At 52.7% G+C, this 25,794-nt stretch overlaps 7 protein-coding genes across 7 annotated transcripts; 3 read left to right on the plus strand and 4 right to left on the minus strand.

The window, feature by feature from the left end:
* Window positions 1-3,396: 3,396 nt before the first annotated feature.
* Window positions 3,397-5,068, minus strand: COL26b_004570 (uncharacterized protein; the record flags this gene model as incomplete). The annotated part of the gene is made up of 2 exons (XM_053177444.1): window positions 3,397-4,926; window positions 4,988-5,068. The coding sequence occupies 2 exons, from the start codon at window positions 5,066-5,068 to the stop codon at window positions 3,397-3,399; spliced, it is 1,611 nt and encodes a 536-aa protein (XP_053038558.1).
* Window positions 5,069-11,066: 5,998 nt separating this feature from the next.
* On the minus strand, window positions 11,067-11,729 carry COL26b_004571 (uncharacterized protein; the record flags this gene model as incomplete). The annotated part of the gene is made up of 2 exons (XM_053177445.1): window positions 11,067-11,092; window positions 11,147-11,729. The coding sequence occupies 2 exons, from the start codon at window positions 11,727-11,729 to the stop codon at window positions 11,067-11,069; spliced, it is 609 nt and encodes a 202-aa protein (XP_053038559.1).
* A 639-nt stretch (window positions 11,730-12,368) lies between these two features.
* On the minus strand, window positions 12,369-12,968 carry COL26b_004572 (uncharacterized protein; the record flags this gene model as incomplete). Its single annotated transcript, XM_053177446.1, has 1 exon — window positions 12,369-12,968. The coding sequence occupies one exon, from the start codon at window positions 12,966-12,968 to the stop codon at window positions 12,369-12,371; it is 600 nt and encodes a 199-aa protein (XP_053038560.1).
* Window positions 12,969-14,400: 1,432 nt separating this feature from the next.
* COL26b_004573 (uncharacterized protein) lies at window positions 14,401-16,449 on the plus strand (the record flags this gene model as incomplete). The annotated part of the gene is made up of 1 exon (XM_053177447.1): window positions 14,401-16,449. The coding sequence occupies one exon, from the start codon at window positions 14,401-14,403 to the stop codon at window positions 16,447-16,449; it is 2,049 nt and encodes a 682-aa protein (XP_053038561.1).
* Window positions 16,450-17,118: 669 nt separating this feature from the next.
* COL26b_004574 (uncharacterized protein) lies at window positions 17,119-17,413 on the plus strand (the record flags this gene model as incomplete). Its single annotated transcript, XM_053177448.1, has 2 exons — window positions 17,119-17,227; window positions 17,337-17,413. 2 exons carry the CDS (start codon window positions 17,119-17,121, stop codon window positions 17,411-17,413), a joined length of 186 nt encoding a protein of 61 aa, XP_053038562.1.
* Window positions 17,414-22,132: 4,719 nt separating this feature from the next.
* On the plus strand, window positions 22,133-22,813 carry COL26b_004575 (uncharacterized protein; the record flags this gene model as incomplete). Its single annotated transcript, XM_053177449.1, has 1 exon — window positions 22,133-22,813. The coding sequence occupies one exon, from the start codon at window positions 22,133-22,135 to the stop codon at window positions 22,811-22,813; it is 681 nt and encodes a 226-aa protein (XP_053038563.1).
* A 1,300-nt stretch (window positions 22,814-24,113) lies between these two features.
* COL26b_004576 (uncharacterized protein) lies at window positions 24,114-24,536 on the minus strand (the record flags this gene model as incomplete). Its single annotated transcript, XM_053177450.1, has 2 exons — window positions 24,114-24,149; window positions 24,258-24,536. The coding sequence occupies 2 exons, from the start codon at window positions 24,534-24,536 to the stop codon at window positions 24,114-24,116; spliced, it is 315 nt and encodes a 104-aa protein (XP_053038564.1).
* Between the last annotated feature and the right edge of the window lie 1,258 nt (window positions 24,537-25,794).

The following is a 25,794-nucleotide window of genomic DNA, read 5'->3' on the forward strand; positions in this document are numbered from 1 at the left end:
TCGAGTACGATGCTGTCGCCACCGACGAGGACGATGCCGCTTCTGGAGTCAAGGGCCCACGACGCCGTGTGGGAATAGCATCTCTGCCAACCGATTGCGCAGCAGTGCTACTTTCAACGGCAATGATCCTATTTGTCTCCTTGGTTTGGGATCTAGATGGCTCCAGGGTCATCAACAACTCATATGACTCCTGGAAAAATGCCATCACCGTTGTAAGTACCTAGTATTGATGAACATCCCGAAGCTGCAGCTAAAGTTAATTCGGTTCAGCTTGCAACTTTCTTCCCCATCCTTTTCGCCTCAATTGTCGGCCGACTGATGACAGAAGCCACCCGGTGGAATCTAGAGAAGGGTTCCACAATCGGCTGCCTCGAACAGCTCATGGGCAGCCAAACAGTTGGTGGATCTGTTCTCACAATACTACGGCTACGTTCTTTGAGCGTCCTGTCCCCGCTATTGCTCATGATATGGTCCTTTTCCCCGCTTGGGGCACAATCATTGTTACGAATGACGGAGCTGCGATACAGCTATCGCGAGATAGAGACAACTGCAACCTTCTTCGACACTACCGCCAAGAGCCAAACCACTGACTGGTTCAGAAACACTAGTCTTGGTAGTTACAAAACTCAGACCGCCGATCGTAAGCTATTTGGCCTGAAATCACTCCATAGAACGCTTATTACTGCGCCTGAGAAAATAAAAAACGACACAATGGACATTTGGGGTAATGCCAAAATACCGATTCTGAAAGACATGAAAGGTCAGGAATGGCAGAACACATCATTACAAACTGCCACTGTACAATACACCTCTCTGGTGGGAGTGCCCATCAATCATGTTGGCGAGGGCAACACATCATTTCACATCGAATCAACTTACGTACAACTCGAATGTATGAACGCTACGTACACCTTATCTGGGGCAGAGTCAGATCCAGCATCGCTTGTGATCATAGAGATCGAAGATTTACCTCGCACCTCAAATATCATCCTGGTTAACGAGCCAAAATCGTACAGTCTTCCAAATGGCACATGGCATGGATCCAAGCTTATCCCGGACAGGTCTTGGAGCATAGCACTTGATCGTTTCATTGATCCTCTTTGGTCGGGAGATAATGGGACACAAAACTCAGCCAGCTACCAAGGCTTCCTGTCAGGCCGCGAAGATGAAATGGATCGTCCCATTCTTCTTCTCGACGAGGTGGGCGTGGATGCAGGCCCCACGTCACTACTTTTTACCGCAAAATGCCAATCCAACTATACCCTGCGTGATGGTTCTTTCCAGTCATACTGCAGAGTCAAACAAAGATACGTCGAGTCTATCATTCGTTGCTAGGGTGTTACATCTAAGAAGAAATGTGCCGTTGTCCAACAAAGGCCTTCACAAAAGTCGCATCCGTCCGAAAAGATATCCCAACTATCATTTCCGGGAGTCTTTTGGGCTATCCTCCGGGGAATGCCAGATGACATTGACGCCATCAACTATCAATCCGACTCATCTCTCTACTACATCAAAGACCCATCACTCAAAAGCCAACCGGACAAAGAGGTACATTTTCTCCAAAATGTTACTAGAGAAGATGTAAGCATTCGTTTAACGCAGTTGATGAACACGTTTCTCCAACTCAGTCAATTATACCTTAATGTCACGACTGCGGGCGAAATGGATGGAAAGTTTGAACCTAATATCACAGTTCCGGCTTCGGACAGACAAGAGTTTCTCGTCGTTCATGTATCACAGGGTTGGGCAGTGTTATGTTTGATATCTAGTCTTGTTCTGCTTGCAGCCAGCATCATTGGAGTTGTCTTCAAACACATGGCACGGGGGCCAGAGGCCTTAGGCTACGTTTCAACAGCATTACGGGATTCACGACATGTAGAGTTCGATTCAGATTCAGAACGGATGGATAGCATTGATTTATCGCGAAGAATGAGGAATGAGCGAATTTGACTGGGAGTGGTTGCTGTTGGGAATGACAAGCTACCGATTCTGGGTATTGGGCACGAAAAGGACACAGATAAGATGTAGGGTTTTGGCAGATTTCTTCATCAGATTGGTCCAATTATATCTCATCTATGCAATGCGTGTAAATCCAACAGCAAGCGGAGCTGACCTGGAAGCCGGGCCTTTAGATGGGACCGTCATTGTGGGGACAGGAGCGACAGTAGGGCAGGTGAACAGAGGCAGAGAACACAGCAACGTCGTCTATCGTCGCCATCTATCGTCGCCATCTATCGTCGCCATCTATCGTCGCCATCTATCGTCGTCGCCCATGATCGTCGTCTATCGTCGCCATCTATCGTCGTCGCCCATGATTGTCGTCTATCGTCGCCATCTATCGTCGTCGCCCATGATCGTCGCCCATTGTCGTCATCCTCATCGAAGTCACCAAGTACACAGAAATTGCAGCCGCCCAGACACAAGAAAATGAGAGGGTCTCTTGAGTACTGCTGGCAGTCATGTGCGACGCCATCAACGACGTGTGACTTTTGATCACCAACGCGATTCACCGTCGCGTGACGAGGCCTGGACAGAAGGGCAGGCGAAAGATAGCCTCCTCAAAAACGCCAAGGCGTACACACATCATACTTAAGCTACCTCGCACTGAAACTCATCAACCACCCAAGGCCTGCAACCTCTTTCCTAGGCACATCTTGGACAATCTCCAAACCAATCGCCGAGACCAATCTCTTCGGGCCAACGCTTGGGCAGGCATGAAAGTCATCTTACACCGTCGAAGCGGAGCCTCGACAGCAAAGACACCCAGCAAGATCTACAAGCCTTCTAGCCCGAAACCCAAGCGCGCCGAGGAGCTCACCGCATCCGCCAAGGACTTCGTGAAATGCCTCAAGATGAATTCCGCCCAAAGGGTTCAAGAATTCGTCTGCCCCTTTCCATCGCCAAGACATGTCCAGTTCACCAAGGACGAGGCAGTGCCGGCGACAGAGGGAAAGTCGCCCAGATGCCAAGGCTGCTTACCGAGATGAGCAGCGGCGTCACGGCCGCCAAGACATCACACATTGAACGCCACGAGACGGGAGGTCACTTGAGAAATTGGGACACAAAATGAACAAAGAGAAAAAGGGTTCTATTCATCGCACAAAAGACACCTAGAAAACAATACAAGCCTCTTTTCGCGAGGCCAGAGTCATGAAGCAGAGTATAGCTGCTGCCAGCGAGGTCCCAACGCCATGTGATGATGACAATACACAAAAGAGCCTCTCATGCCATAATAAAAATGAGTAATCCTGTCGAGCCGTGACTGTATTATACCAGGGCTGGCAACTGATGCCGCCCTGCTTGGATATCTTACACGCTCGCATAAAAGTACGTCGCCCACATCTTCTCGGGCGCCCGGGTTTGGTCCTCCTCAAATCATCAAGTAATTGGCATCGCTTACAGAGCGACCATGGCGGCACCGACACCGACGGCGGCGACGAGGTAGGTGCCGACGGCAACGGAGCCGAAGGTGAAGAGGGGCTGGTAGACGTTGCCGGGGGCAGCGTTGCCAGAGGCGCTAGAGCTGGGGTTGGCGGTGGAGTCAACGGGGGCGGTGGCGGTGGCAGCGGCAGAGTTGGCGGCCTCGGCGGAGGCGAGGGCAGTCTTGCAGGTATCGTTGGTGGAAGAGGGGGTGATGACCTGGGCCTGGCCGTCGAAGTCGCAGGCGGTGCTGGCCTTCTTCTGGTTCTTGTAGTAGGTGTCGAGGACGAAGGCAAGCTTCTGCTCGGCGTTGCACATGCTGTAGGCACCGTAGACACCGGTGGAGGTGTTGGCGGAGATACCAGAGCAGGCGGAGGCGTCGGCACCGCAGATGAAGCCGAACATCTCACCGATGGCGGAAGCCTTCAGGCCGGACTTGGGAGTGCAAGAAAGGCTGGAAACCATGCAAGAGCAGAGGTCCTTGTTGGGGGTGGGGGGAAGGGCCTTGCCGTTGACCTCCCAGGTAGAGCTGACAGGGGGGCACTCGGCAGGCTCGTTGGTGGGGGAGTAGGAGTCCATCTGGACGGCGGAGGGGGTAGCAGCCAGGACGCGGGAAGCAAGAGCGTCGTAGTTCTTCATGGTGGTGGCCTTGCCGTTGGAAACCTTGACGAGACCGTAGTCGTTGGCCTCCTGGTGGAACATGTAGACGATACCGCCGGAGAAGACCTCGGTCATCTCAGTGTCGTACAGGGCAGTGGTCTCCTGGAAGATACGGCCCTCGGCACCGTCGGGGATGTTGCAGCCGTACTCAGCGAAGAAGACGGGGACGGAGTAGTTCTTGAAGAACTGGACCTGGGTCTCGTAGCCAGAGCCAGCCATGGTGTTCTTACCGCACCAGGAGTAGATGTTGTAGCCCCAGAAGTCGATGGCGGAGTCCTGGTCGCCGCAGTTGAAGTAGTGGGCAGAGTTGTCGCGAATATCAGCGTCATCGTTGGCAGCGTAGCCAACACCCATCCAGCGGTAGCCCTTGTCCTTGATGTACTTCTTGGAGTCGCGGACGGCGGCCTTGACGAAGGCGGAAGCCTCGGTGTTGGTCTTGTTGTTGGAGACCTCGTTACCGGCGAAGAAGCCGATGGTGTTGTCATACTTGGCGAGCTCGTCGATGACGGCGGTGTAGCGGGTGTACAGATCAGTGTTCCACTGAGCGTCGTCACGGTTGATGGAGGTCTTGGGCTCTCCCAAGTCGGAGACAACGTAGATGCCAGCATCGGAGAGGAGCTTCATGCAAGCGGAGTGGTCCGCGGTAGGGTCAATGGCGTAGGTACGGATGGTGTTGGTGCCAGCCTTCGCCAGGATGGGGACGTCGCGCTTGCAGGCGGTCTCGTCGGCGAGGGGGTCCTTGAACTCGCCAGTCTTGGACTCGCCACCGGCGGCGGCGGTGTCCTGCTGGTAGGCGATACCCTTGATGTAGAACTGGGTTCCGTTCTCGTAGAAGAACTTGGTGCCCTGGGAGGTGGGTTAGCTGGCTGCGACTGGAGAGGGATTGGATTCGTGGGTATTGGCATACCTTCATGACGATAGGGTCGAGAGCAGCGGCGTTGCTGGCGAGCAACAGGGCCGCGGAAACGGCAGCAGCGACTTTGCCCATTGTGACGGATTTGTGTTTTTGGTGGATTGGTGAAGCGGTGGAAGTTCGGTCGTCGGGATCGATGTGGAAAGATGTCGTCGGTCGGGTGGATGACGTCGGAGACCTAAATCAAATCGGAGACTGGAGAATTCCTTGGGCGCGACAGAAAGGGTGGTAAAATAACGAGTTCTGGTAATGAGTGTGTGAAGTCGAGTGTTTGGTTGGATTGGTGATGAAATTAAAAGAATAGGGTTCAGAGACACAACATTCGGCAAGATGAATCAAGCGCAATGAATATTTCTCTTCTCTCCTAAAAAGAATAGTTCCCCTAAAAAATGAAAAAGCGACTGTTGAGGGAGTGACGGTTTAGAGGAAACACACGGGGGAGGGAAAAGGAGAAGTAGCAGGAGGAAGGAGGCGATGTGAAGGGAGGGAGCGACGGTAGAAAAGCAGTTGGAAACGGGCCCTGGAATGGAATATCTTGGCGGAGCGGGTCCTGCGCCCATCCGTATCCTCGTACCGTTTCCCTCCCCCGTCGCCCGCCTCCACCGGCAGCCCCAGTGCTCCAGTGCTCCATTGCTCTAGGACTCTCCAGTTAAGAGAGATTGGGGAGGATGCAAGTGCCAAATGGGATCGCCTGGTGTGCCTGGGCAAGCAGCAGGAAAAGCAGGCTAGACCACCAAGGACGTGGAATTAACAGCGGGCAACAAGGTGCAGCAACTGGCCCTCTGCCCTCTGCCAGAGACTGCAAGTGCAGGCTGCAGGGTTGCGGCAGGGAAGGCGCCAGGAACACGGACAGGGGTGTGGGGGCCAGGGGCGCCTTCCTTCCTGGTTAGTGCCACTTTGGGACTAGCTCCTTCCTTGCAGGTAAGCTTGAAGGTTCTTTCCTCGTCTTCTGTGTCTGTTCCTTCTTTCTGTAGCGGTGCACCAGCGGCAGCAGCAGCAGCAGCAGGTGCGATGCGATGGAAGCGCGGAAGGAAGGACAGTGTGTGTGTGATGAGTCTACTTCCTTCCCCTTCTTCATCCCATTCCTCACCTCATCCCATTCCAATTACTTAACCTACCTTAAGGTGCTAAAGGCAGGAAGGAACCCGTATTCAAACGGTCGTCGCACGTTTCGAGGAGGCGCAGCTGTTTAGTCTGTCTTGTTCACTGCTTCAGCCCTTCTCTAGAAACCACCGCATCGCATCAGACACCAGCGACCAATGGCCACAAACCACAAAAACCTGAGGCGGTCGACATGGTACCTGAAGCCGCTGCGAGACATGGCTGGATCACGAGGTACCTGCGTACCCAGTCACGCATCACGCATCACTCTCCCGACCAGACCTACTGCATAGTGGCCCCCCGGGAACCGCCCAGGCCAGGTTCATCTCGTTTCAAGCCTGTGAGAGCCTCCTGCCTGCCACAGTCCATCACAGTACGCCACAGTGTGCAAACGGTCAGCAATGACGGATGACATAACGGCCGACATACCGCTCTATCTGGCTGCCACACCATTTGCGACGGACAATGCTAACGAGCCATCATTTCCTTGCCCTTCCACCACCATCAACACCATGCCATGACCGCTCTCTGCTCCTCTCCCCCAAGGCCGTTAGTCAAAATGGCGAGAAATAGGGGCAATCTCCACACAGGTGAGCTTCGGCCTGGAGTAGCGGCTGATTTTCCCAGACCGGGACCTACGGACGCCGGCCCCCCTACCACCCACCACCACCCCATCCACCCATCCACCCATCATCGCACATCCCTCCGGTCAATGATGCAGGCATCGAGTACCGCCCGTCACGGTCCAACGGTAAATCATCGCCAATAGTACTCTGTATCACTTCCGCCGCCTGCCTTCGCCATACCTGAGTAGCACTCGACAAGCTACCGCAGTATTGCCGCCAAGCACCGACTCGCCATCGACAGATCTAAACATCTACGGTCTACCTACTCAATTGGCGTCAAGACCGCCAAGAGATCAATCCGCTCAAGCATTGGCATTTCTTGTCGTCCATTCTGCGCCTCTTTTTATCCCCCAAGACCCCAACTCACGCTGTCAACCCGCCCCTCCATCTGCCAGACTTCACATCGGGGATCGCTTGGTCGAGGTCAAACTCATTTCAGCTGCCTCTGCCCAGCCCGCCGCCCAGCGCGACACCGTCTCCCCTTCAGGCCGTCCAAGATCTTGGAGAACGCTGCCAATGCGAACTCATCAGCCAAAGGCCGCTCGGCCAAACACACGTCGAATCGGGAAGTCAGTCGCCGACGGCACTCCTTGCAATCGTTATTACAATCAACATACGGCCATCGGATATTGCTCCACATCAGTCCGCCTTCCCTGTGTCCGCTAACTCCCCCCCGGGGGCACTTCATCAGAATGAGCCACATGCAATGGCAATGCAAACATTGGCCGAACCAAGAAAACCAAACATTGCGAAAGACCAACAACACAACACACATTGCCGACGGACGGTCCAGATCTCCCGTAGGCCTGCATCACAGCCACTCCTCGCCATCCACTGAGGAGACCTCGCCTGGGTGCTTGTGAGATTCACAGAGGGGCCGTTGGCGCCAAATTCCAATCTCGGTCCAGTCCACAGGCACTGTCACGGACGTCCCCCTCCAATCATACCACACGTCCAACTGCCACCCATCGTCCATCGCGCATCCATCCATCAACCTCGAACCAACCGGTCCGATGTCTTGCGCTACCTATATCCGTACTTGGTGTCAGTGGTAAGTGGTGACTTGCTATCTCGTTCTTCTATGACGACGCTACTGTGCCAAGCCGCATAGCCCTACTGCACACTCGTCCTTCGTATTTTAGACTTTGGCTTGAGCTTGCGAAAAGTTCAGCGCAATCACGACGAGACCAGACGACCCCAAGTCCAAGTCCAAGTCAGGCAGAATGACGATTATCGATGCAGCAACACATTGAAATTCCATCAACCCCCAAAAGAATACGAGGCACACTGCAGTCTGCAGGACGGCCTCCAAGGTCTCCGACGAAACCACCATCCATCCATCCATCCATCCATGGACCATCCCATCCCACCCAGGCCACCCGAGTCAGAAACATACAGTGCGCAGCAGCAGCCTGTAGAAATAAAATACCGACAAAAATAGTGACGGCGGCGGGAGTCAATTAACTCTCTTTTCTTGGGGCCACCTTAAGTTAATTTACGCGCTTTAGCCCAAACAAGACGTCCAGTGGAGCCGAAATTGGCCCAGCACACCCGATTCGACAAGTCACCCGCCTTCATTGGCACCACCTGGAATTTGATGTTCATGCTCCCAGTCCACTCACTGCCTACAGTCCAGTTCTCAGTGCAAGGCAGAGACGACGACCGTGACTGTGAATCGATAATAATTGTGGTCTTTCAGTGGACCGACCGACACTTGTTCATCTGCCTTGCAGCACCATCATCCAACAATCCTGCTCCAGGCGACATGTTCATCATTGCTTGTTTTTCTTGTTTCTAAATCTATCCTCCGTCTCTGTGCCTTCGCAGGGTAACTATGTAATCATGTCTCCAAAATAAATCCATCGCACATCCCCATCTCTGGCATTGCTTATCAAACTTCCGGCAGTGCCTGTGCTGTGCCCCGTTGATGTTCATCCCAGCCCGCCAAAACTCTGAAGCGAAAAAGTCTCGCGTTTGTCCCTACTGTCTCCCCCTGATTGCCCGGGTTGACGCTGTTATTATTGGCAAACCCGCGTTTCGCCCCTCCATCACCGCGTTTCAATCAATCCAAATCGTCGACAACAACCACAGCTGAGCATTGCCATCGCACTTCAGTCTTTCAGCTCCTCATCCCACCCGTCCCGCTGAACCTCCCTCGGCCAAACGCTCCTCCCGCGGCCTCCTCGCAGCGGAATCCCCGGTCGCCGCCTCGCCTCACCCGACGTCTCGTTCCATGCGCCGACCAGCACCAGCCCCTGGGTCTCCCCCGGTAGCCAGCACGACGGCCGCCCCTCAAGTCCGTGTCAAGTTGATGGGGTCGCGCTCAGTCGCTCGCTCGCTGATCGAGATTTTTTGTCGCTGTCCACTGTGTGCTGTGCTTGCTGTCTGGTGCCCGACGTCATCGGTGGACGCTCCGTCTTGTCAATCTTCATCTGCCCAGCGTAGCGTTCGTCCCGCCGCCGTCATTCGCGTCGTCGCACCGTCCGTCTATCGTATCGTATCGTTCGCGATCGTCAAAGAAGGGGGGGAGGGATGTCCCCTAAAAAAACAAGAAAACCAAAAATGCTTGATCTCGCTCAGCCCTTTTTTCGTGTATCTCGTCTCGGCGAATTAATCTGCGCCTGCGACCTCCCGTAAACCCCCCCGAAAGTATGGCTGTAGAAAAAAGGCGGCGCGCGAATCAATCAATCAATCACCATTTGCCGGTGATCTTGAAGTAGGCCTTGCCCACGCCGTAGCAGACGCCGTCCCAGACCTCGTACGTCTCGCGCCAGACTGTCCTGAGCGGGTTGCGCCCCGAGCGTCCGTGTCGGTATGTCTGGCTAACGGTCGTCATTGTTTTTTTGTGTGTTGTTTCCCGTTTGTTGGTGGTGGTTGTGATGGTTTCTTGATGGTTTGTGGCTTCGACTTTTCTGATGACTGCCTCTCTCGACTCTTTGCGTCCAGATCTTGATAATTTCTTCAACGGCCTTGACCTGTGATTTATATATGTCTAGGCATCATCAAGCGTTGTCAGCCTGCCTACTCTCAACAGTCACACACACATCTGCCCGCCGCATCGCCGCCCCGGCCGCAGCACGGCAGTCAAGTCACGAGCCACGCTCACCTCCCGCTCCCGCGCCGCAGCCACACAGGCACCCGACAAAAGCACACTGCAGGGCAGCCAAAAACTCCGCCGGCCCTCACCCGCCTGACAGCGGGTTCCACTGTAGCGCGAACAGGCAAACCACACGCACCCGCCCGGCGGTGCACCACACCACATGCCCGCACGTCAAGTGGCTGAAGGACCTCGCCGGTCTCTGTCATTCGTTCGTCAGGAGGTAGGTGTAGCTTAGTACGGATACTTCCATTTCTACTTCTACTTCCCCGCGTCTGCGGCCTGTGTGTGTGGTACAGCCCGACTTCAAAGTGCTGAATCAGGCAGGATGGGCGGCAGGCGGATTGGTGAGGCGTCCGCTGCTTGTTTGAATGTCGTTGAAGCCTGGGGATTGGCGGGTAGGATCTCAAGTCTTGTTTGGAGGATTCGCATGCAATGTGCTTTTGAAGATGTGCCTTCCTATCGGTGAGCTTGGTGATCGTCGCTTGACGTCTAAGGCATGTTTGCTGCATGTGAGCTCCCGCAACCCCACAAGCCTCCGAATCTTCTCTTCACTTCGAATCGCAAAATTTAAAGACTGAGGATGGTAATCTGTGTGAGTTTGGCAACGTGGCTGCCGCCTGCGGTGTCAGTGTCGCCTGCCTAGGTTGACCGCATCTGCGCAGAGGGTCTTGAGCGGGCTTGTCTCACCGCACATCACGGGACGGGTGCGAACCCCATTCGCCACATCTACTTTCGACATCACGCAGGTTTGGGGATCTGAGGCTAGGAAGCGAGTGATATTGGAAAGAAGCTATTCGAATGTGTGACTCGACGGATGATTTCCATTTCCTCCCATTTGCCACACATCCTTCAACCACGTGCAATCAAATCCTTCAATATCCTCAACATCTGTCCTGTGGACCGTAGCAAGTGTGTAAGTAGAAAATGTGGTACAGCCTCTTCCTCCGTTTCGAACCACCGGTGTGGGTGTCGTGTGGTTCATTGGAAACAAACCGGGCCACTCCTGAATTTGGTCCTATGGCGTGTGATATCTCAGCAAATATTCTTCCGCAATGTCGTCATATTGCATCGCGTCGCGGGCAAGTGTAAGTGTACTCTTTCTGTTGATCAAAAGTCAGCCTTGCCGTTCTTGCCTTACGAGGTCTTGTGGTGTGACTGACAGTATTTCAGCAAGTGGCGCGGATCTGTCACTGCCCGCCTGATATTCAACGAGGAAATGAGCGAAAGTAGTAGCAGCTTCATCACTTCAGTCGATACGAAGACGCTTGGTGCCTATTTGTACATTTCAGTGATGTGTCGAGTGAGTAATATGTCGGATCAACGTACCTCTGGGGCTGACATCGGTCACCTGGATGGTGAACTTGGTGTCACCAGCGGTAATCGCAATCTCAACGGGTTGCTTGTCGGTGTCTCGGTGGACAGTGTCTTGGGTCTGCTCATTGGTAGGGCAGCTGTCGTAGACTGTGTAGATGGGCGACAGAACCATTCTGCGGCGGTATTGGTATCTTTTGGTGGTGGCCTTGGGCTTGGTCGGGGTCTCGGGGGGCGTGGCAGGCCCGTCCAGGGTGTCAGGGCTGCTCTGCTTGGAGGCCTTCTTGCCCTCCTTCTCCATGAGGAAAAGGTTGTGGCGGTCGTCGAACTGCTGGGTGGTGACGTACTCGCACTTGGGCGAGCCTGTCGAGTGCTCGGTGAAAGGGTCGTCCTTCCTTTTCCACTTCCACGCCTGCATCTGGCACGAGAAGCAGGTAACGCTGTCAGATGTCTTGGTTTCGATACCAGTGTAGTAGAAGCCTGCTCCAGCCATGTCCTCGGGGCGGAGGGTGTTGATGGGCCACTTCATGCCCTCGCCGTCGCCAGACTCTGAGCCCGTGGTGTGGAAGGTGAAGAGGCGCTCGAAATAGGTATCCATTGTGCAGGTTGTAAGGAACGTGAGAATGTCAAAAAAAAATAATGAATGAAGAGCGACGTTGGAAGCTTGAAGATCAAGGAGAGACTGCTTGTGCGAGAAGAGAGGTTGCTTGAAGCTATCGTAGTTGTGGGAGCGACAGACTGGAGAGTGAGAGGTTTGGAAAAGAAAAGAAACGCTTGTGGGGGCAAGGGTTGGATGGGAAAGGGCAAGAGCAAACTTTTGCTTTTAGTCGAACCGCTTGGAGTATCGAAGAGAAGGAGCGACCTAAGTAGGTTGTGAAATAATGTCGAGATGTGCGCTTTCCTGTTTTGCTGATAAGACCTCTGGGGCCTTGCGGAGAAAGATGGGACGAAATGCAGGCAAAGGCAAGCTTCAATACCGGCAACAGGTACCATGGGTTACGGCAGATGCCTTGAGATTCAAAGAACATGTTGATAGACTTTTCAACTGTTATGAGAATTGTTCTTACTCTACTGGTGCTCATGATTTGGGCTTAAACCTGACGTGAATTCCACAGTTCTGCAATCCAGTACAGATGCTGAAGATCGGAAACCTTGCTGATTGATTTCAATAGTTGCGAGTCGCCATGAACATCTGAGAGAACACGACTGGAAAACAAAACTAGAACTCCATGTGTCATCACAACGACGCCCCGAGAAGATCCCCCACTACTGCAATGGTATCTTTCTTCTCCTTAACCCAATACTGAATCGAAGCCAACCCCGTCACAATCACCATGTCCATATCGATACTCTGTGGCGGCACGTACACCTCAAAAGTCGGGCTCGTTCCGTTCCCGTCAGGCTTCCTCTTCCACCTCGCCAACAGCCTCCCATTCGCATCCTCCATGAAAATTGTCCCTGTGGAGCCCGTCCAACTCGACAGCCTCCAGCTGTACCGCACGCCCATGTAATCAAAATCGTGCCCCATGCCCAAATCGTTTCCTTTCATCTTGAACGGCATGCCGCGAAAGACAACATCGATCTTTGAGGAGAGCGAGTGCCGTTGTGCTGTTGCAAGGGCCTGATCTGACATTTGCTGTGCGCGGGGATCGGCGTGGATCACGGCAATGGATTTCTCGTCATTGTTGTGCAGGACGTAGAATGGTGTCGCGAAGCCAGTGACCAGGTCGATGCGGTCGATCGTCGTTTGGGCGCCGCCGAAGCGCTTGTTGATGCGAAGGACTTCGCATGGCGGCCCGGTCGGCTGAGGCTCGTCGCTCTTTTGCAAAAATGGCATGATGCTGGTCGCGTTTGCTACTTATTTGATGTAGAGCCTGTTGGTAATTTAATGAATTGGTGGTGAGTCGTGTCTTGCAAATCGAGAATCTTTTATGGAGGGGTTCGGCAATATTTATCTTCAACCTGGAAGCCACCGATGTCAGCATACCTGCCAGATAAAAGATCTACCGGTATTATTCAGGGTGAGACATCCTGTTTGGCGCCCGCAGTTGCCGCTGAAAGGCACAGCCAGCGATGCTTAGCGATGCTTGAATGCTGACATTCACTAGGCTTGGTGATCTGTAGGGCTGATGACGTGAACTGAAGCGGACTTCAGCCGTCAACAAAATGGAGTTGTTCTGTCGACGAGTTGGAACATGCCTGGCAGCTGAAGACTTGGCATGCGTAATTTGACCTCTGTTCGAAGGCTACCTAGACGGTTCAGTGGCTGAAGAGCCTCGGACTTGTGCTGATTGGACAATGCCACTGTTCAGACGGTAGGAATTATGTGGCTATGGGAAAGGCTTGTTGCCTTTTTGAGATAATGGAGTGCAAGCTGACACCTTAGCGCGACGATCTGGTGGATTGACAGCAACGACTTGCTACTTCCTAAAACGGAAAAAAGTCTGTTCTGCGCTGATTTCAAACCTGATGCTACTGAAGACTCGACGCACAATAGATCATCTTCTCGGGAGCAGCAAAAATCTAGGCTTCGGTGATGGATAAGATAAAGGTCTTCTCGGGCGATCATTCATGAAACCGAAACCGCAGCCGACATTTCGTCTGTCGAAAAGGTTGTGGTCCTTACCTACACTTATGGCTCTATTTCGAACACACAACCCTAAAACTTGGTGAATTCGGTCCAAAGTTATGTTTCTCAGAACGTCTGCAAATTTATACGCCCCATCCATGGATGGCTGAAGATGGTGTTAATGTTGGACATACATCGGGCGAATTTGCGCCGCCCACTTCACGAAGCTGCGAAGCCACACTTGAAATTGCCGCAGAACATCCAGGCCAGCTTTTGTCAAACAGGTGACCGTATGGGTGAATCCGAGCATCTCGGACTGCGTCCCGACATCGATGGATATTTCCGGGTTGAAGTAGCGGTGCGCGGAAATTCGCGAAACTCGGGAATCGGCGCTGACCAATCAGAGGCTGCGGATTCTGGTGTTTAGCACGATTTGGGCATTTTCGCACCCAATTCCGGCTCGACCTTCCCTCCCTCGTCTCCACCTTCAGCTTCGACATCGTCTCGACATTCCCTCCCAGTCACTAACATCAGTTGGGCTTCGCGAGAGACTCGCTCAAGATGCCGTATAAAATGGGTGATTTGGCAGAAATCTTTCGCTCAAGGCCAACAATTGTTGCATTTTCATTTTCGGACCCTTTGAATCATCGGCAATCGCTTGTTTCGTTTGCTCAGGTTGAAACCACCGGCACCAACCAAGATGACCGTCTTGCATACTCTCGACATAACGGAGGCAACCATCGGCCAGTTGCAACATGCACTGTCCACAACAAGATTGACAAGTGTTGACCTCGTGGCGCGCTTCCTACATCGCATTGGAAAATACGACTGCCGGGGCCCTCTCCTCAACTCGATCTGCGTCCTCAACCCCAAGGTCTTTGAAGAAGCTCAAGCATCAGATGCCTACCGAGCCTCGGGGCAGCCGCCGCGACCCCTCGAAGGCATTCCTTTCACCATCAAAGACAGCTTTCAAGCCAAGGGTCTCACAGTAGCCGCAGGCTCACCGGCTTTCGAACACCTCGTCTCGTCATCTGACGCGGCCGTCGTGAACCTTCTCCGCGAGGCTGGCGCCGTGCTCATTGGAAAGACTAATATGCCACCTATGGCTGATGGTGGCAGTCAAAGAGGCCTCTACGGCAGATCTATCAGCCCATACAACCTGGAATTCCTCTGCACTAGCTTCGCTTCCGGCTCATCTTACGGATCTGGCGTGGCTACCACGGCGTCGTTTGCTCCCATCAGCTTTGGCAGCGAAACCGTCTCATCAGGTCGAGCGCCAGCCTCGCACAATGCTCTCGTTGCTTACTCCCCTTCAAGAGGGGTCATACCTTCTCGAGGGCTCTGGCCGTTGTATCCAACGTGTGACGTTGTCGTACCCTACACCAAGTCAGTGGCAGATATGCTCAAAGTTTTGGATGTCATTTTCGTCGGCGACAAGAACCCGAGAGGTGACTTTTGGCGGGAACAAACAACTGTTCCTGTCCCCCAGGTTCCAGACCTTCGCCCTCGTACCTACAGCAGTCTCATGGACCCTGCCTCGTTGAGGGGCAGACGCATCGCCGTTCCAAGGTGCTACATCGGAAAGCAGACGTCGTCTGGCTACTCGGTAGTTTGCACGGAAGCCACACGTCAACTGTGGGAACAGGCTCGAACCGATTTGGAAACGCTAGGAGCAACCATAATTGAGACGGACTTTCCCATGGTCGAAAACTACTCCAAGCAGGATTTCCCAGGACAGGCCGCCAACGTACCGGGAATGCCAGACGCGTGGATGGATACCGAGCGATGCCAAATGATTGCCACCGCATGGGATGATTTTCTCAAGTACAACAACGACCCGGCCATTTTGCGCCTAGAGACCGTGCATAGCCGAAAGGTTAACCCCGGATTTGCGCCAATGGATGACCCTGCAGAGTTCACCGAGCAACAAAATCACGTGCGATACGAGGAGATGATTGACTTTATTCGCAAGCGGCCCGAAAAGATCCAGGACTTGCCCGGATGTGCCGAAGCGTTGGTAGCCTTGGAGGCCGCCCGCAAGAGAGACTTGGAGGCTTGGATGGACGAGAACAAGTTCGACGTCCTCGTCTTCCCTACTAATGGTGACGTCGGAAGGGCTGACTCCGAGGAGAAGCGCGATTCAATGCTGCATACGCTGCAGGATGGCGTGAAGTATTCCAATGGCAATCGCGCGATGAAGCACCTCGGTGTGCCAGCGGTGACGGTGCCAATGGGGACTCTATCTGACAAAAAGATGCCCGTTGGCCTGACTTTTGCTGGAAAGGGCTGGAGTGATAGTGATCTTCTTCGATATGCGTATGCGTATGAGACTGCGACAAGACGCAGAGAAAGCCCCCCAGCCACGCCTCGGCTGCAAACCGACGTTGTGAAACTTTCCGGGGGATCTTTGCGCGGAAGCGTCAGTCCGGACTTGAGGATCGAAATCCTCCACGTAGAGAATGTTTCTGGAATAGGTCTGGAGATCCGAAAGATTTCGATCAGGGGTTCGGTTCGTGCGAGCGATCCTGCTGTGGTTACCGCAAACATCCAAGTATATGCCAATGGCGAGCTGTCTTCCCCGGTTGAGATCGACGAGGACAGGTGGGATTGGCAAGCTGAGTTGGAGCGGGAACCTGTGATAGAGAAATACCCGACTCCTGGAAAGGTCCCAAGGGATCAAATCATGTTGGTGATTGTGGCTAGAACTTCGAATGGGAGATCGGCTGGACAGTTGGTCATGGTTGATTAATGTAGTTATTCTGACACGCCGAGATACCCAACGACTGGCTCCTCGAAAACAGATAGGTGGGAAACATCCCTGCATATATCATTGAATAAGCTTAATTGTGGCTACCTAGCGCTTGCGCTTCCGGTTACCTGCTCGAGTAACTCTCTGACCCTGCTGACCAGGGGCCTACTACTCTCGTCTCCTTGAGAACCCTTATGATCAAGATCTCTGACATCGGCAAGTGGGTAGCACCTGCTAGATCTGGGAACTCCGAGTCGGTTATGCATAAGAGTGGTTCATCCCCTCGGTATCCCACCGGTCGATGCATCATAGTAATCCCAAAGGAGCATCCGATATATCAGTCTTAATGCAGAATGATCGAAGCAGCCAATGACTGCCACATACCACCGGCAACCCCGCTCTGGAGACAGACTCAACATTGGGTTCGGTTCATCTGATAAGATTAGATGAGATGTGATCCACAGGATATCCCACTGGCGGTGAACTTGGAACTGGGAAGCTTTCCGCGAGAAGAAGTTGCTTCACGCCGGTGGGAGCAACAAATTTGCCTATAAAAGATGGACTGTTGCGCCAAGTGATCGAATTTTATCTTCAGGCTCGATCAAGCTTAAGATACTTCATCAAATCCCAATACCGGTCCTCTCCGCTCATCACCACCAACTCACAAAAATGCAGTTCTCTACCCTCACCACTGTTTTGGCCGTCCTGGCTGCCGCTGTTCCTGCCATTGCCGCTCCCGCGGCTGAGATCTTGGAGCAACGCTGCACCGTTGGTGGAAGTGAGTGATTCTTGAATCATACTCGAAGCTCTCCTGTTGTCCCCCAAAACGGCTGGATTTCTGGTCGTAGATGTTCGCGAGAACAAATGCTGATTATCTCTTGAAACAGAGCCCTGCACCAGCAACGGCGACTGCTGCTCTGGACACTGCCAGATCACCATTGCCGCCACCTTCTGCTCCAACTAAGCCACTTGGCTGAAGTATCGGATAATTGAGGGAGCAAGCTGAAGCGAGAACTCGGAGCGTGAACGAAAGCGCCTTCAAAGTGCGGTTGTACAAATTCTACCTGTCAAAGTCAGACGACGCTAGCGTACAATACCCGAGGACAATAATACACAGATTTATGGCATGCCACGTTTCTACACATGACTTTCAACTTGTCTTCGATGAGACAGGATGTCGTGATGAAACTGACCTGAGATGATTCAGCTAACTGAAATGCGAGAAGATCTGTTTATCTCGGAATGAGACTTCCCGTGGTACCGGGAAACGGTAATTTAGCACTATGTAATATTGAATAGGGCCTTTAATAATACCAGATATTCATAACTTAGCGAGCTGAGAAATCGGAAGATCTAGTTACCACGTGATAAGGAGCTTTAGTCCTCGTCTTGATGTTCGTCGCTCAGAGTATTGAGCGGTGTCATCAAACCGAACACCGACTCTGTTATCATTTGCGTATTTAATGATACGAATAATTGTGGGCATATTAAAGTCAATTTTTAGCCAACTCGGTGTGAACAACAAAGACGATGAATATTTCTTCCCTTCGAACTTTTCTTCTTCGCAGTTTGCTGCCTGGAGGCGCACCTTGTTGACTGCCGTATGACTCTCACGGTGAAGAATATTCTAAAGAAGATAAAAATCCATCTATGTATTGACACCCTTACGGCATGGATGCACGTGTCTCTCCCCCACCCGCAGTCTGCTAATAGACGACACCATCTACTTTCCTCAGATAAGTTCCGAACAAATACTTCAGGATTAATGAGAACCCAAAAGAATGAACCTTTCCTGCAATACGGTAAGAATCTGCTGTCGTAATATGATGTGACGGATCACGTGAAGCGTAGTGCACTGAGAACCTGGGCAGTCCGCAGACACAATCCATGCGCCTAAGATCTTGTGGCGTGTGAGTTTAAATTTGTGTCTTGTCCGATTCTCCGTCAATGGCCATAATTATCGTCGTTTGCAACACGTGTAACCACAACTCTTCCCCCCTACATTTATCAGCCATTCTGCATCCACGAATTACTCCACACTACATCTTCCCTCACATCAGTCCTTTGCTGAGGGGGGTCAACAACAACCTGTCACGACTTTTCACCATGCCCAACCCCACCCCCACAAATCAAGCCATGACAGTCGAAAGGGGCCCTTGGATGGGAACGTTTGCAGCATCATTCCCATTCGATCCCAAATGGGATATCATACTTGGCAATCTCCCTGTTTCTATCAGGGACAAAGTCGACATCGTGCGAACAGCACTTCACAAAGATATTGGTACTGAACTGGAAGAAAAGTTTCAAACCAAGTCCCTCCTCATAGCCACAATGGCTCATGGAGACCTGAAGACCGGTTCTAGTATTAATGCGCTTAACGTCGGCGTCTCTTATGATGGCCTGACCGTGGGAAAGGTCGACGGAATTATGCAGCTTTTAGCTGAGATTCTGAAGCGCCACGGCCTAGAGGATGATCTTCAAGTCATGCTAGTACACTCAGTCATGGGTTGGTCTTTGGGTAGTCTGCCTATCTACTGAGGAACCTCTCACATCAGTGTCACGCTCAGCGAAGGCTTCGACCGACTTATGACCAAGGTGAGAAAGACCGCACTCTTTGTTTGATTCTCAGCACTAATCTCATTCAGAGATGGAGCCCACGCATGGCGCAATGGCGATACAGTCATGACCTTGATCCTTCGCATGGTATGTTGCAGGGAACTTGCTGTGGAGGGTTGACTCACAAGTCCCGAAGGCCTCTTCGTCGTGGGTGGTGTGTTGGATTTTACAATTGCAAGCTGGCATGTTTAGGCGAAAGCCCTGTGTCTTATCTCTCCCTTGTATGCTGTGATGCCGCGCTTCAGTCCAGCTGACTGGGACAGAAGACTTTATCTTTGAGACACTCTGCGGTGAAACCTCTGACTCTGGATTTCCGATTGTTGTCATCCCCGCATCCTAACGTCTAAACTTGCAGTGTGTCACTTACAATGCGGTGTCTACTGGATGCGGGGAAATGACATGTTTGCTGTTGTTGACTTGTCCATCAACGCGGGCGTCGCCGCTCGTAGTTGCTGATGTTAAGAGACAGACATGATGTATGTACCACCAGGCTCACTAATAGGATGACATAAGATTCATGAACAAGAACTTATTAAGCATCATCACATGCATCCAGCGGGTGAACAATCTGCCCGATCCAAGATCTTAACTATTGTGACTAATATGCGCTCAAAATCATATTTGCCGACGTCGACTGAATCATGGTGAACAAAAGACCGCACGGCGGAGACATCTCCGCTGCCGGGACGGATCTTGGGAAGCCGAAGCGGCCCAGAGGCTAGAACTCCTCACGGGTCTCGGCAAGTGCCAGTGTCGGGAAAGGTACGGACATAAAATCGCTCAATTTGTAAGATCTTTCGGACTTATTGCGAGCGACTATGAGAAGAAAAACCTGCAGACTGACAATAGACAATGAAATCGCAAAATTCTCGTGAGGGGAATCCAAAAGATCCTGGCGTTTCTACCGGTTGCATACCGGTTGCCGCCTTTGAGCAACGCCACTGTAAGACATTTCTCGTTACATAAAAGTACCGGCCTATCAATTTTTGCTGCGCCCTCTTACAATGCGGCTCATCCCATTGGCGAAGAGCGGCCATCTCCGCTGGATGGATACAGCTGCAAGCACTTTTGGCCAGAACGTCGTGAGACCCATCGCCAGCTGCCGACATGACGCCAACGCGCCGTCACGCATCCATCAGGACCGCTGGGACGAGTGGTTTTCTGCCCGGCTGACGGCGTGGGAAGCTGGCGGCGGGACGGGAGAACTGGGCAGAGGAAGCGGGGAGTACCACGCGACCAAGTCTCTCAGCTGTGCCGTGTGCCCTGTTCTCGGGTACTTGGAAGAGGAAGAGTGACCTGGTATCTTGGTTCCTTGGAAACTTTTGACGAGGAAAAAGCAAAATAACAGCTGGCACAAAAAGGCGCCCAGGCTTGGAGCCTTGTGGGACTTGCCGTGGACCAGTGGGAGCGGTTTCTGAGGAAAAGTCTACTTCCTTTGGTATCAAAGTACGGTTGCACCGCATCTTTCTGAGAAATCCGCCCTGACGATCGCTGCAAAGCTACGTTGTCGTGGCTGCTCCAAGGCTTCTGGATGCGAATTCTCTCGTTCCGACTGGATGGACCAGCATGTCCGGTTCTGCGGGTGGCCCGCCGACTGTTCCGCGCCGAGTCAAGCGTCAGGGCTGGAACCGCGTGGCGTCAGGTTCCCACGCTCACTCCAGGCCTTCTCTGTCGTCCGCGGCTTTTTTCCTTGCTTCTCTGCGTTGTTTCCCGCTGAGCGGTGCGCCGTGTACCTGCATGATCCATCTGTGCCATCGTTGATCCGCCGTCCCGTCAGCCCAAGTAGAGGGGGAAAGCAACATGCAAACGTGTCTGTTGGCGGACGAGCACATGACACATCGCACGCATGTCCGTCCCATCGCCATCCCATGTCCGTCCCATGAATCCTTTGTATCGTCCGTCCACCGACAATTCAGCAAACCCTTCAACAACCCACTACCGTGCGTGCCTAGGGCAAGCTACACACAAGCACCACGCAAACCAACATGACTCCCGTGTGCCGTGCCGTCCACCACCTTTCCTGACTCCCGTAGCCCCCGCTGTGCCGCCTCTTTGGTCCCCCTTTAGCCCGTACTAACAGTAACTAGGCCTTCCCTCGGCTCCTTTGGGGCTTGGGCACTCCCTTGTCCGGCGCCCAAAGAACGTTTGGTTCCTGGCGGTTCCTGTCACTAAACTCTATTCGGTCGTCCGAAGGGGACCCATGAGCGATTTTCACCCCTGACAGCGCGCATCCTCCTTTCCCTCTTGGGCCTTGGCCATGTTTCCTCATGGCTGATTTCCCCGAAACCGTTCACAATGGGCTTGAAAACTCAACCTTCTCGAGGGGCGTTCCCGGCCTAGCGTTGCGCTCTTCCACCCCCTCAATTAGGGCTCTGACAACTCTGTTTGTGACCTTGTTTCTCCATGTTGCGATGGATCACCGCAGCGTCAGGGACGTTTCCAGTGGTTCCACGACTTGCTTGTCAGATTCCTGGCACTTTTTGATTGACCAGCTCGACCCGACTCGCGCCTGCGGGTCGGGAGGCACCCACAGCCTCGGCCCTCGCTGACTCTCTCAATCTCACTTTTTCCCCAAAGGATCATTTCAGCCGACCGTCATCATCGACTGCGGCGTAGCTGTGGAGTCGCCGACGCCTGCTGCGTGGGTTTCCGTAGATGGACCGAGCATTGGACTCTGGTTCGTCGTCCGTGTGGGTGACATCTCATCTCCCCTGGGTACAACGCTGTTATTCAGCTTTGCCATCCGTTCGTTTTGCAGACATGGGACTCTCATATATAAGCTCCCCCAGTTTCATCTTCTCCGGGATGCTTCTGTTCTGATCACCAACCAACCATCCTTACTCTTTCTTCTCTTCCTCCAGTCACTCCCTCGGCCGGCACCGAAAGCTCTACAGATCAGGAACCACTCCTTGATACCAACTACTAGCTTCACTCCTTTGCAAGCATACCACATCCAGTCTTTCTGAGAAAGAATCTCATACCTCGATCTCGAGCTTTCAACCCCGGCAACCGACCCATTTTAGGAACAGATTCAGATTTCATATCTTCCACTTCAACAACAGCCAATATGTTCGCTACCGCTTTCACCACCATCCTCGCTGCTTCGGCCAGCTTGGTCTCCGCCGCTTCCATCCCGATCCGCGACTCCGGCAAGGCCGGTACTGCGGGCATGACCCCCCACGACGCCTTCTCCTCCTCCATCGGCGTTCTTGGCTGCAAGATCAACACCAACCGCGTCGCCTACTGGCCCAACTCCGTCGGCTGCGACGACATCTGCGTCAAGGTCACCAACGGCGAGCGCTACGTCCACCTGCTCCGCATCGACCAGTCCGGCGGTGCCTACGACATCTCCTACGACGCCTGGAACTACCTCAGCACCGGCAAGGGCGCCGCTGAGGCTCCCAGCCAGGGTGGTCCCATCTCCATGGAGTGGGAGGCCGTCCCCGCCAGCGAGTGCGGTTTCCTCCTCAAGGACAACGGCAAATTCCCTCTCTCTGCCGCCAACAGCATGAACTACCTTGCTTCCTGCCTGGCCCAGCCCAACAGCTTCGTCGCCAAGAACTACGCTCTCTACAACATCCAGAACTCTGCCTGCACCTGGGGCGTTGACGAGCTCTGCAACCTCGACCTCGCCGTCAGCAACCAGGCTTCCTGCCCCAGCGGTCTTGGCGTTACGACCGCTCTCAAGGACCAGCCTGTTACCAACATCGCTTACGGCACCGGCGTCGCCGCCGTCGCTATCCAGTAAGCGTATTTGCACGGGATGCACCCAGGATACCACATTATGATGCATACGATCTTATGATACTTGTATATATATTATAGAAAGGCTCCGAGCTGGGCCATTTTTGTTCGCAATCACAGAAGTCTTTCACTTGATCCTTGTGGCTCCGTATCTTTTCCATGTGTTCCATGTGGAAGTGAATGTGGACTTGGTCGATGGTTTCTTGATGTAACGTTGAAAAATGTCACCCTTGTCCATCGCCAGTTCAGTGTACGTATCCGTACAGCGTCGACGTGCCAATGTTGATCCCAATCCAGCGCCCTTGGCGCCAAAGCAAAGCGAATTCGGTTCGCTCAGCATCGGGAAATAAAGTCAAACGTCGTCCCACCCACCCTGGAGGTGCGAGAGATCATCGCCGATGGCCTGATACTTGCTTCTTGTTGGGATTCTAGCCACCCATGCGTCTTAGCCGGCAAGTCTATGAACTAAGGCAGCTTGAAACGAAACTGCCATCTGACTGGTCAGCGTAATGCGACTCCTCATGCAAGTCAGCCGCGGCTGCAGCCCAGTTGAAAAAAGTAGGATATCAAAGCGGTTGCATTCGCGCCAACCCCCAAGATGACGCCATAAAAAGTGCAAGGCCATGTCATATTTCTAAGACATTGAGACAGACTTGCTGAGAATGCGACACGACTGTGGAGCCACAAGCAGAACCATGTTAAAGAGCCAGATTTAGGGACCGCCTGATTTTCCTGTACTAGAGCGACTACTCTTTGCCGCCGCCGCCGTCGTCGTCGTCACTACTATCATCGTCGCTGCCATTGTCTTCGCTGCTATCGTCGTCGCCGTTATGATTATTATCACTTTACCATCGAGGACGATAGGAGTAATTAGATATACGTGATATATCCCATCGACTGCTTCATGACGCCAGTACATTGATATGCGGGGTACATCTAATCAGATGTTATCCCGAGTGATCGATAATTCTTTTTTTGAGCGAACGAGAAATTCATATAAGCCCGGAATTGGAGAAATTACGGGTCCTCTTTGTGCTGGCGTCATGCAGCAGTCGATGGGATACGCAGACACATGAGAATGAGGCGGTCTCTAGAATTAGACTGCTATTGAACAGAGTGAAACGCACGGCATACGGTCTCAGACTTCAGCGTAATGGAGAACAGCTTCTTCATAGACTTGGACAGACTATTAATGATCCGTCGTATAATTGTCTTCGAAGATGCTGGGACAATATCAAGAATATCTTTCCTTCTTTTGAAGACCATCAAACGTTCAATTTACATCAACGAGAATACCTGACAACCTAGCAAACCTTTACCCATGATCCGCCGTCCATGATCTGACTTGGCCTTAGAGATGCCACTCCCACCCTTTCGTACGTGCCCTGACTACGTTCATCCAAGTTTTCTATAAGCTTCCGTATGATCAGACCGTGTGAAATCCGTACCTCCATGCTGTTCTCATCCTTATCACAGCCAATGACAGAAAATAACAGCTCATGAACCTCGAATTCGTCCCGATCGTCAAATATGGCGTTCTTCAAAAGCTCAGCTTTTGAGAGCTTCAAATCCTTGGCCAGGGCGCGTACAACTGGAACACCGCTGGCAGTTCTCACGCCGGTAAAGCCCATGGAACCTCCGGACGCCTCACAGATGAAGGGGCTTTCAAAGTCATCTGTCCACGTCACACTGTCGAACTTAAGATCCATGTACTTGATAGCGCCCATCTTGGAGAACCATGACCAGCTCGGCACGTAGCGGCCTGATGGCTGTGCAATGCTTTTCATTGGCTCGGCTTGATCCCGCATCCAGAGAAGCCCGCGATGCAGGTATATCGCAAACAGTCCATATGTTGCCCGAGTCTCGAAGGCTCTTGCCAACCGCTTTTGAAGACCTAGTATAGCGACTGATCGGTCTGATGCATACGAAAACTCTAGAGCAGAGTAACGCTCGTATAAGTCTTGGATCAGCATCTGTCGGCCATCCTTGTAATGGTTGAGCGCCGAATGGGGGAAATTTGCGTCGCCGAGGAATGCGGCCTTGGAGCTTAACGCATATAGTTAGTAAATTGTCTATTATCTCCACCGATGGAACTCACTTGTAAAGACACCTCAAAGTCTCGCAACGGACGCCTGCTCCGCACTCCCAATACACCTGTGTAGAGGTGTAGTAAATAGTGCGGCGTGAAAGCGCTCTTTCCTGGAACACCCAGCCGCGCTTGCTGATTTCTCCGAGTTCCACATCCCGGTGGAAGTCATCGATGGCTGGGCACACATAAAGAGGCTGCTTACCACCCACCTGAACCTGAACACAGGCCCGGGAGGGTCTTTCTCCCAGGAACCCGTCTAGGGATGATTTGGCGGACACTGCGCTTATAGTCACATATGCGGAGCTGAAGACTTCTTCCATCTTAGAAGACTCCATTTCCCAGTCTTGCGCATCGTCCTGAATGATGCAAATAGAGTCGATCCAGAGATATCTGACCCCAAGGCCTCGAGTGACGGTTACAGCGTCTTTGAAATTCTGGGGGAGCCGCTCAAACTGAATCGATCTCTGCAGTTGGCTGATATTGTCTTTGTAGAGGCAAAACCTTTGATGTTTCTCGAGTTTCCCCCAGCAGTGACTCAGAGCAACGTAATCAGAAACTGGCACTGAATCGGATGGCACAAGGCGAAGTCCATCGCGTACATCAATGAGACGTGTCGGCGAGCTAGTGACATCGCGATACTTGCTGCGGCGGCATACCTCGTGAGACGCATCGGAATCGCATGACCTGATCCACTCGCTCAAAAGGGTGAACTGTTCAGTACTTGCCTGACTGGGGAGTATCGGTAGGCCTTCCTGCGCTTCCCCTTCGGAGATACTTCCTGATTCCATCGTCAACAACTGCACCATTTGATGGACTATGCGGAACATTCAAATACCTGGTGGTTTGTAAATGGAGAGAAGATCCGAGCCATTCTCTGCGTGTATTGTACCGCGCTG

The sequence above is a fragment of the Colletotrichum chrysophilum genome, assembly GCF_026319265.1.
Source record: "Colletotrichum chrysophilum strain AFK26 chromosome Unknown scaffold_28, whole genome shotgun sequence".
NCBI classification, from domain to species: Eukaryota; Fungi; Ascomycota; class Sordariomycetes; order Glomerellales; family Glomerellaceae; genus Colletotrichum; species Colletotrichum chrysophilum.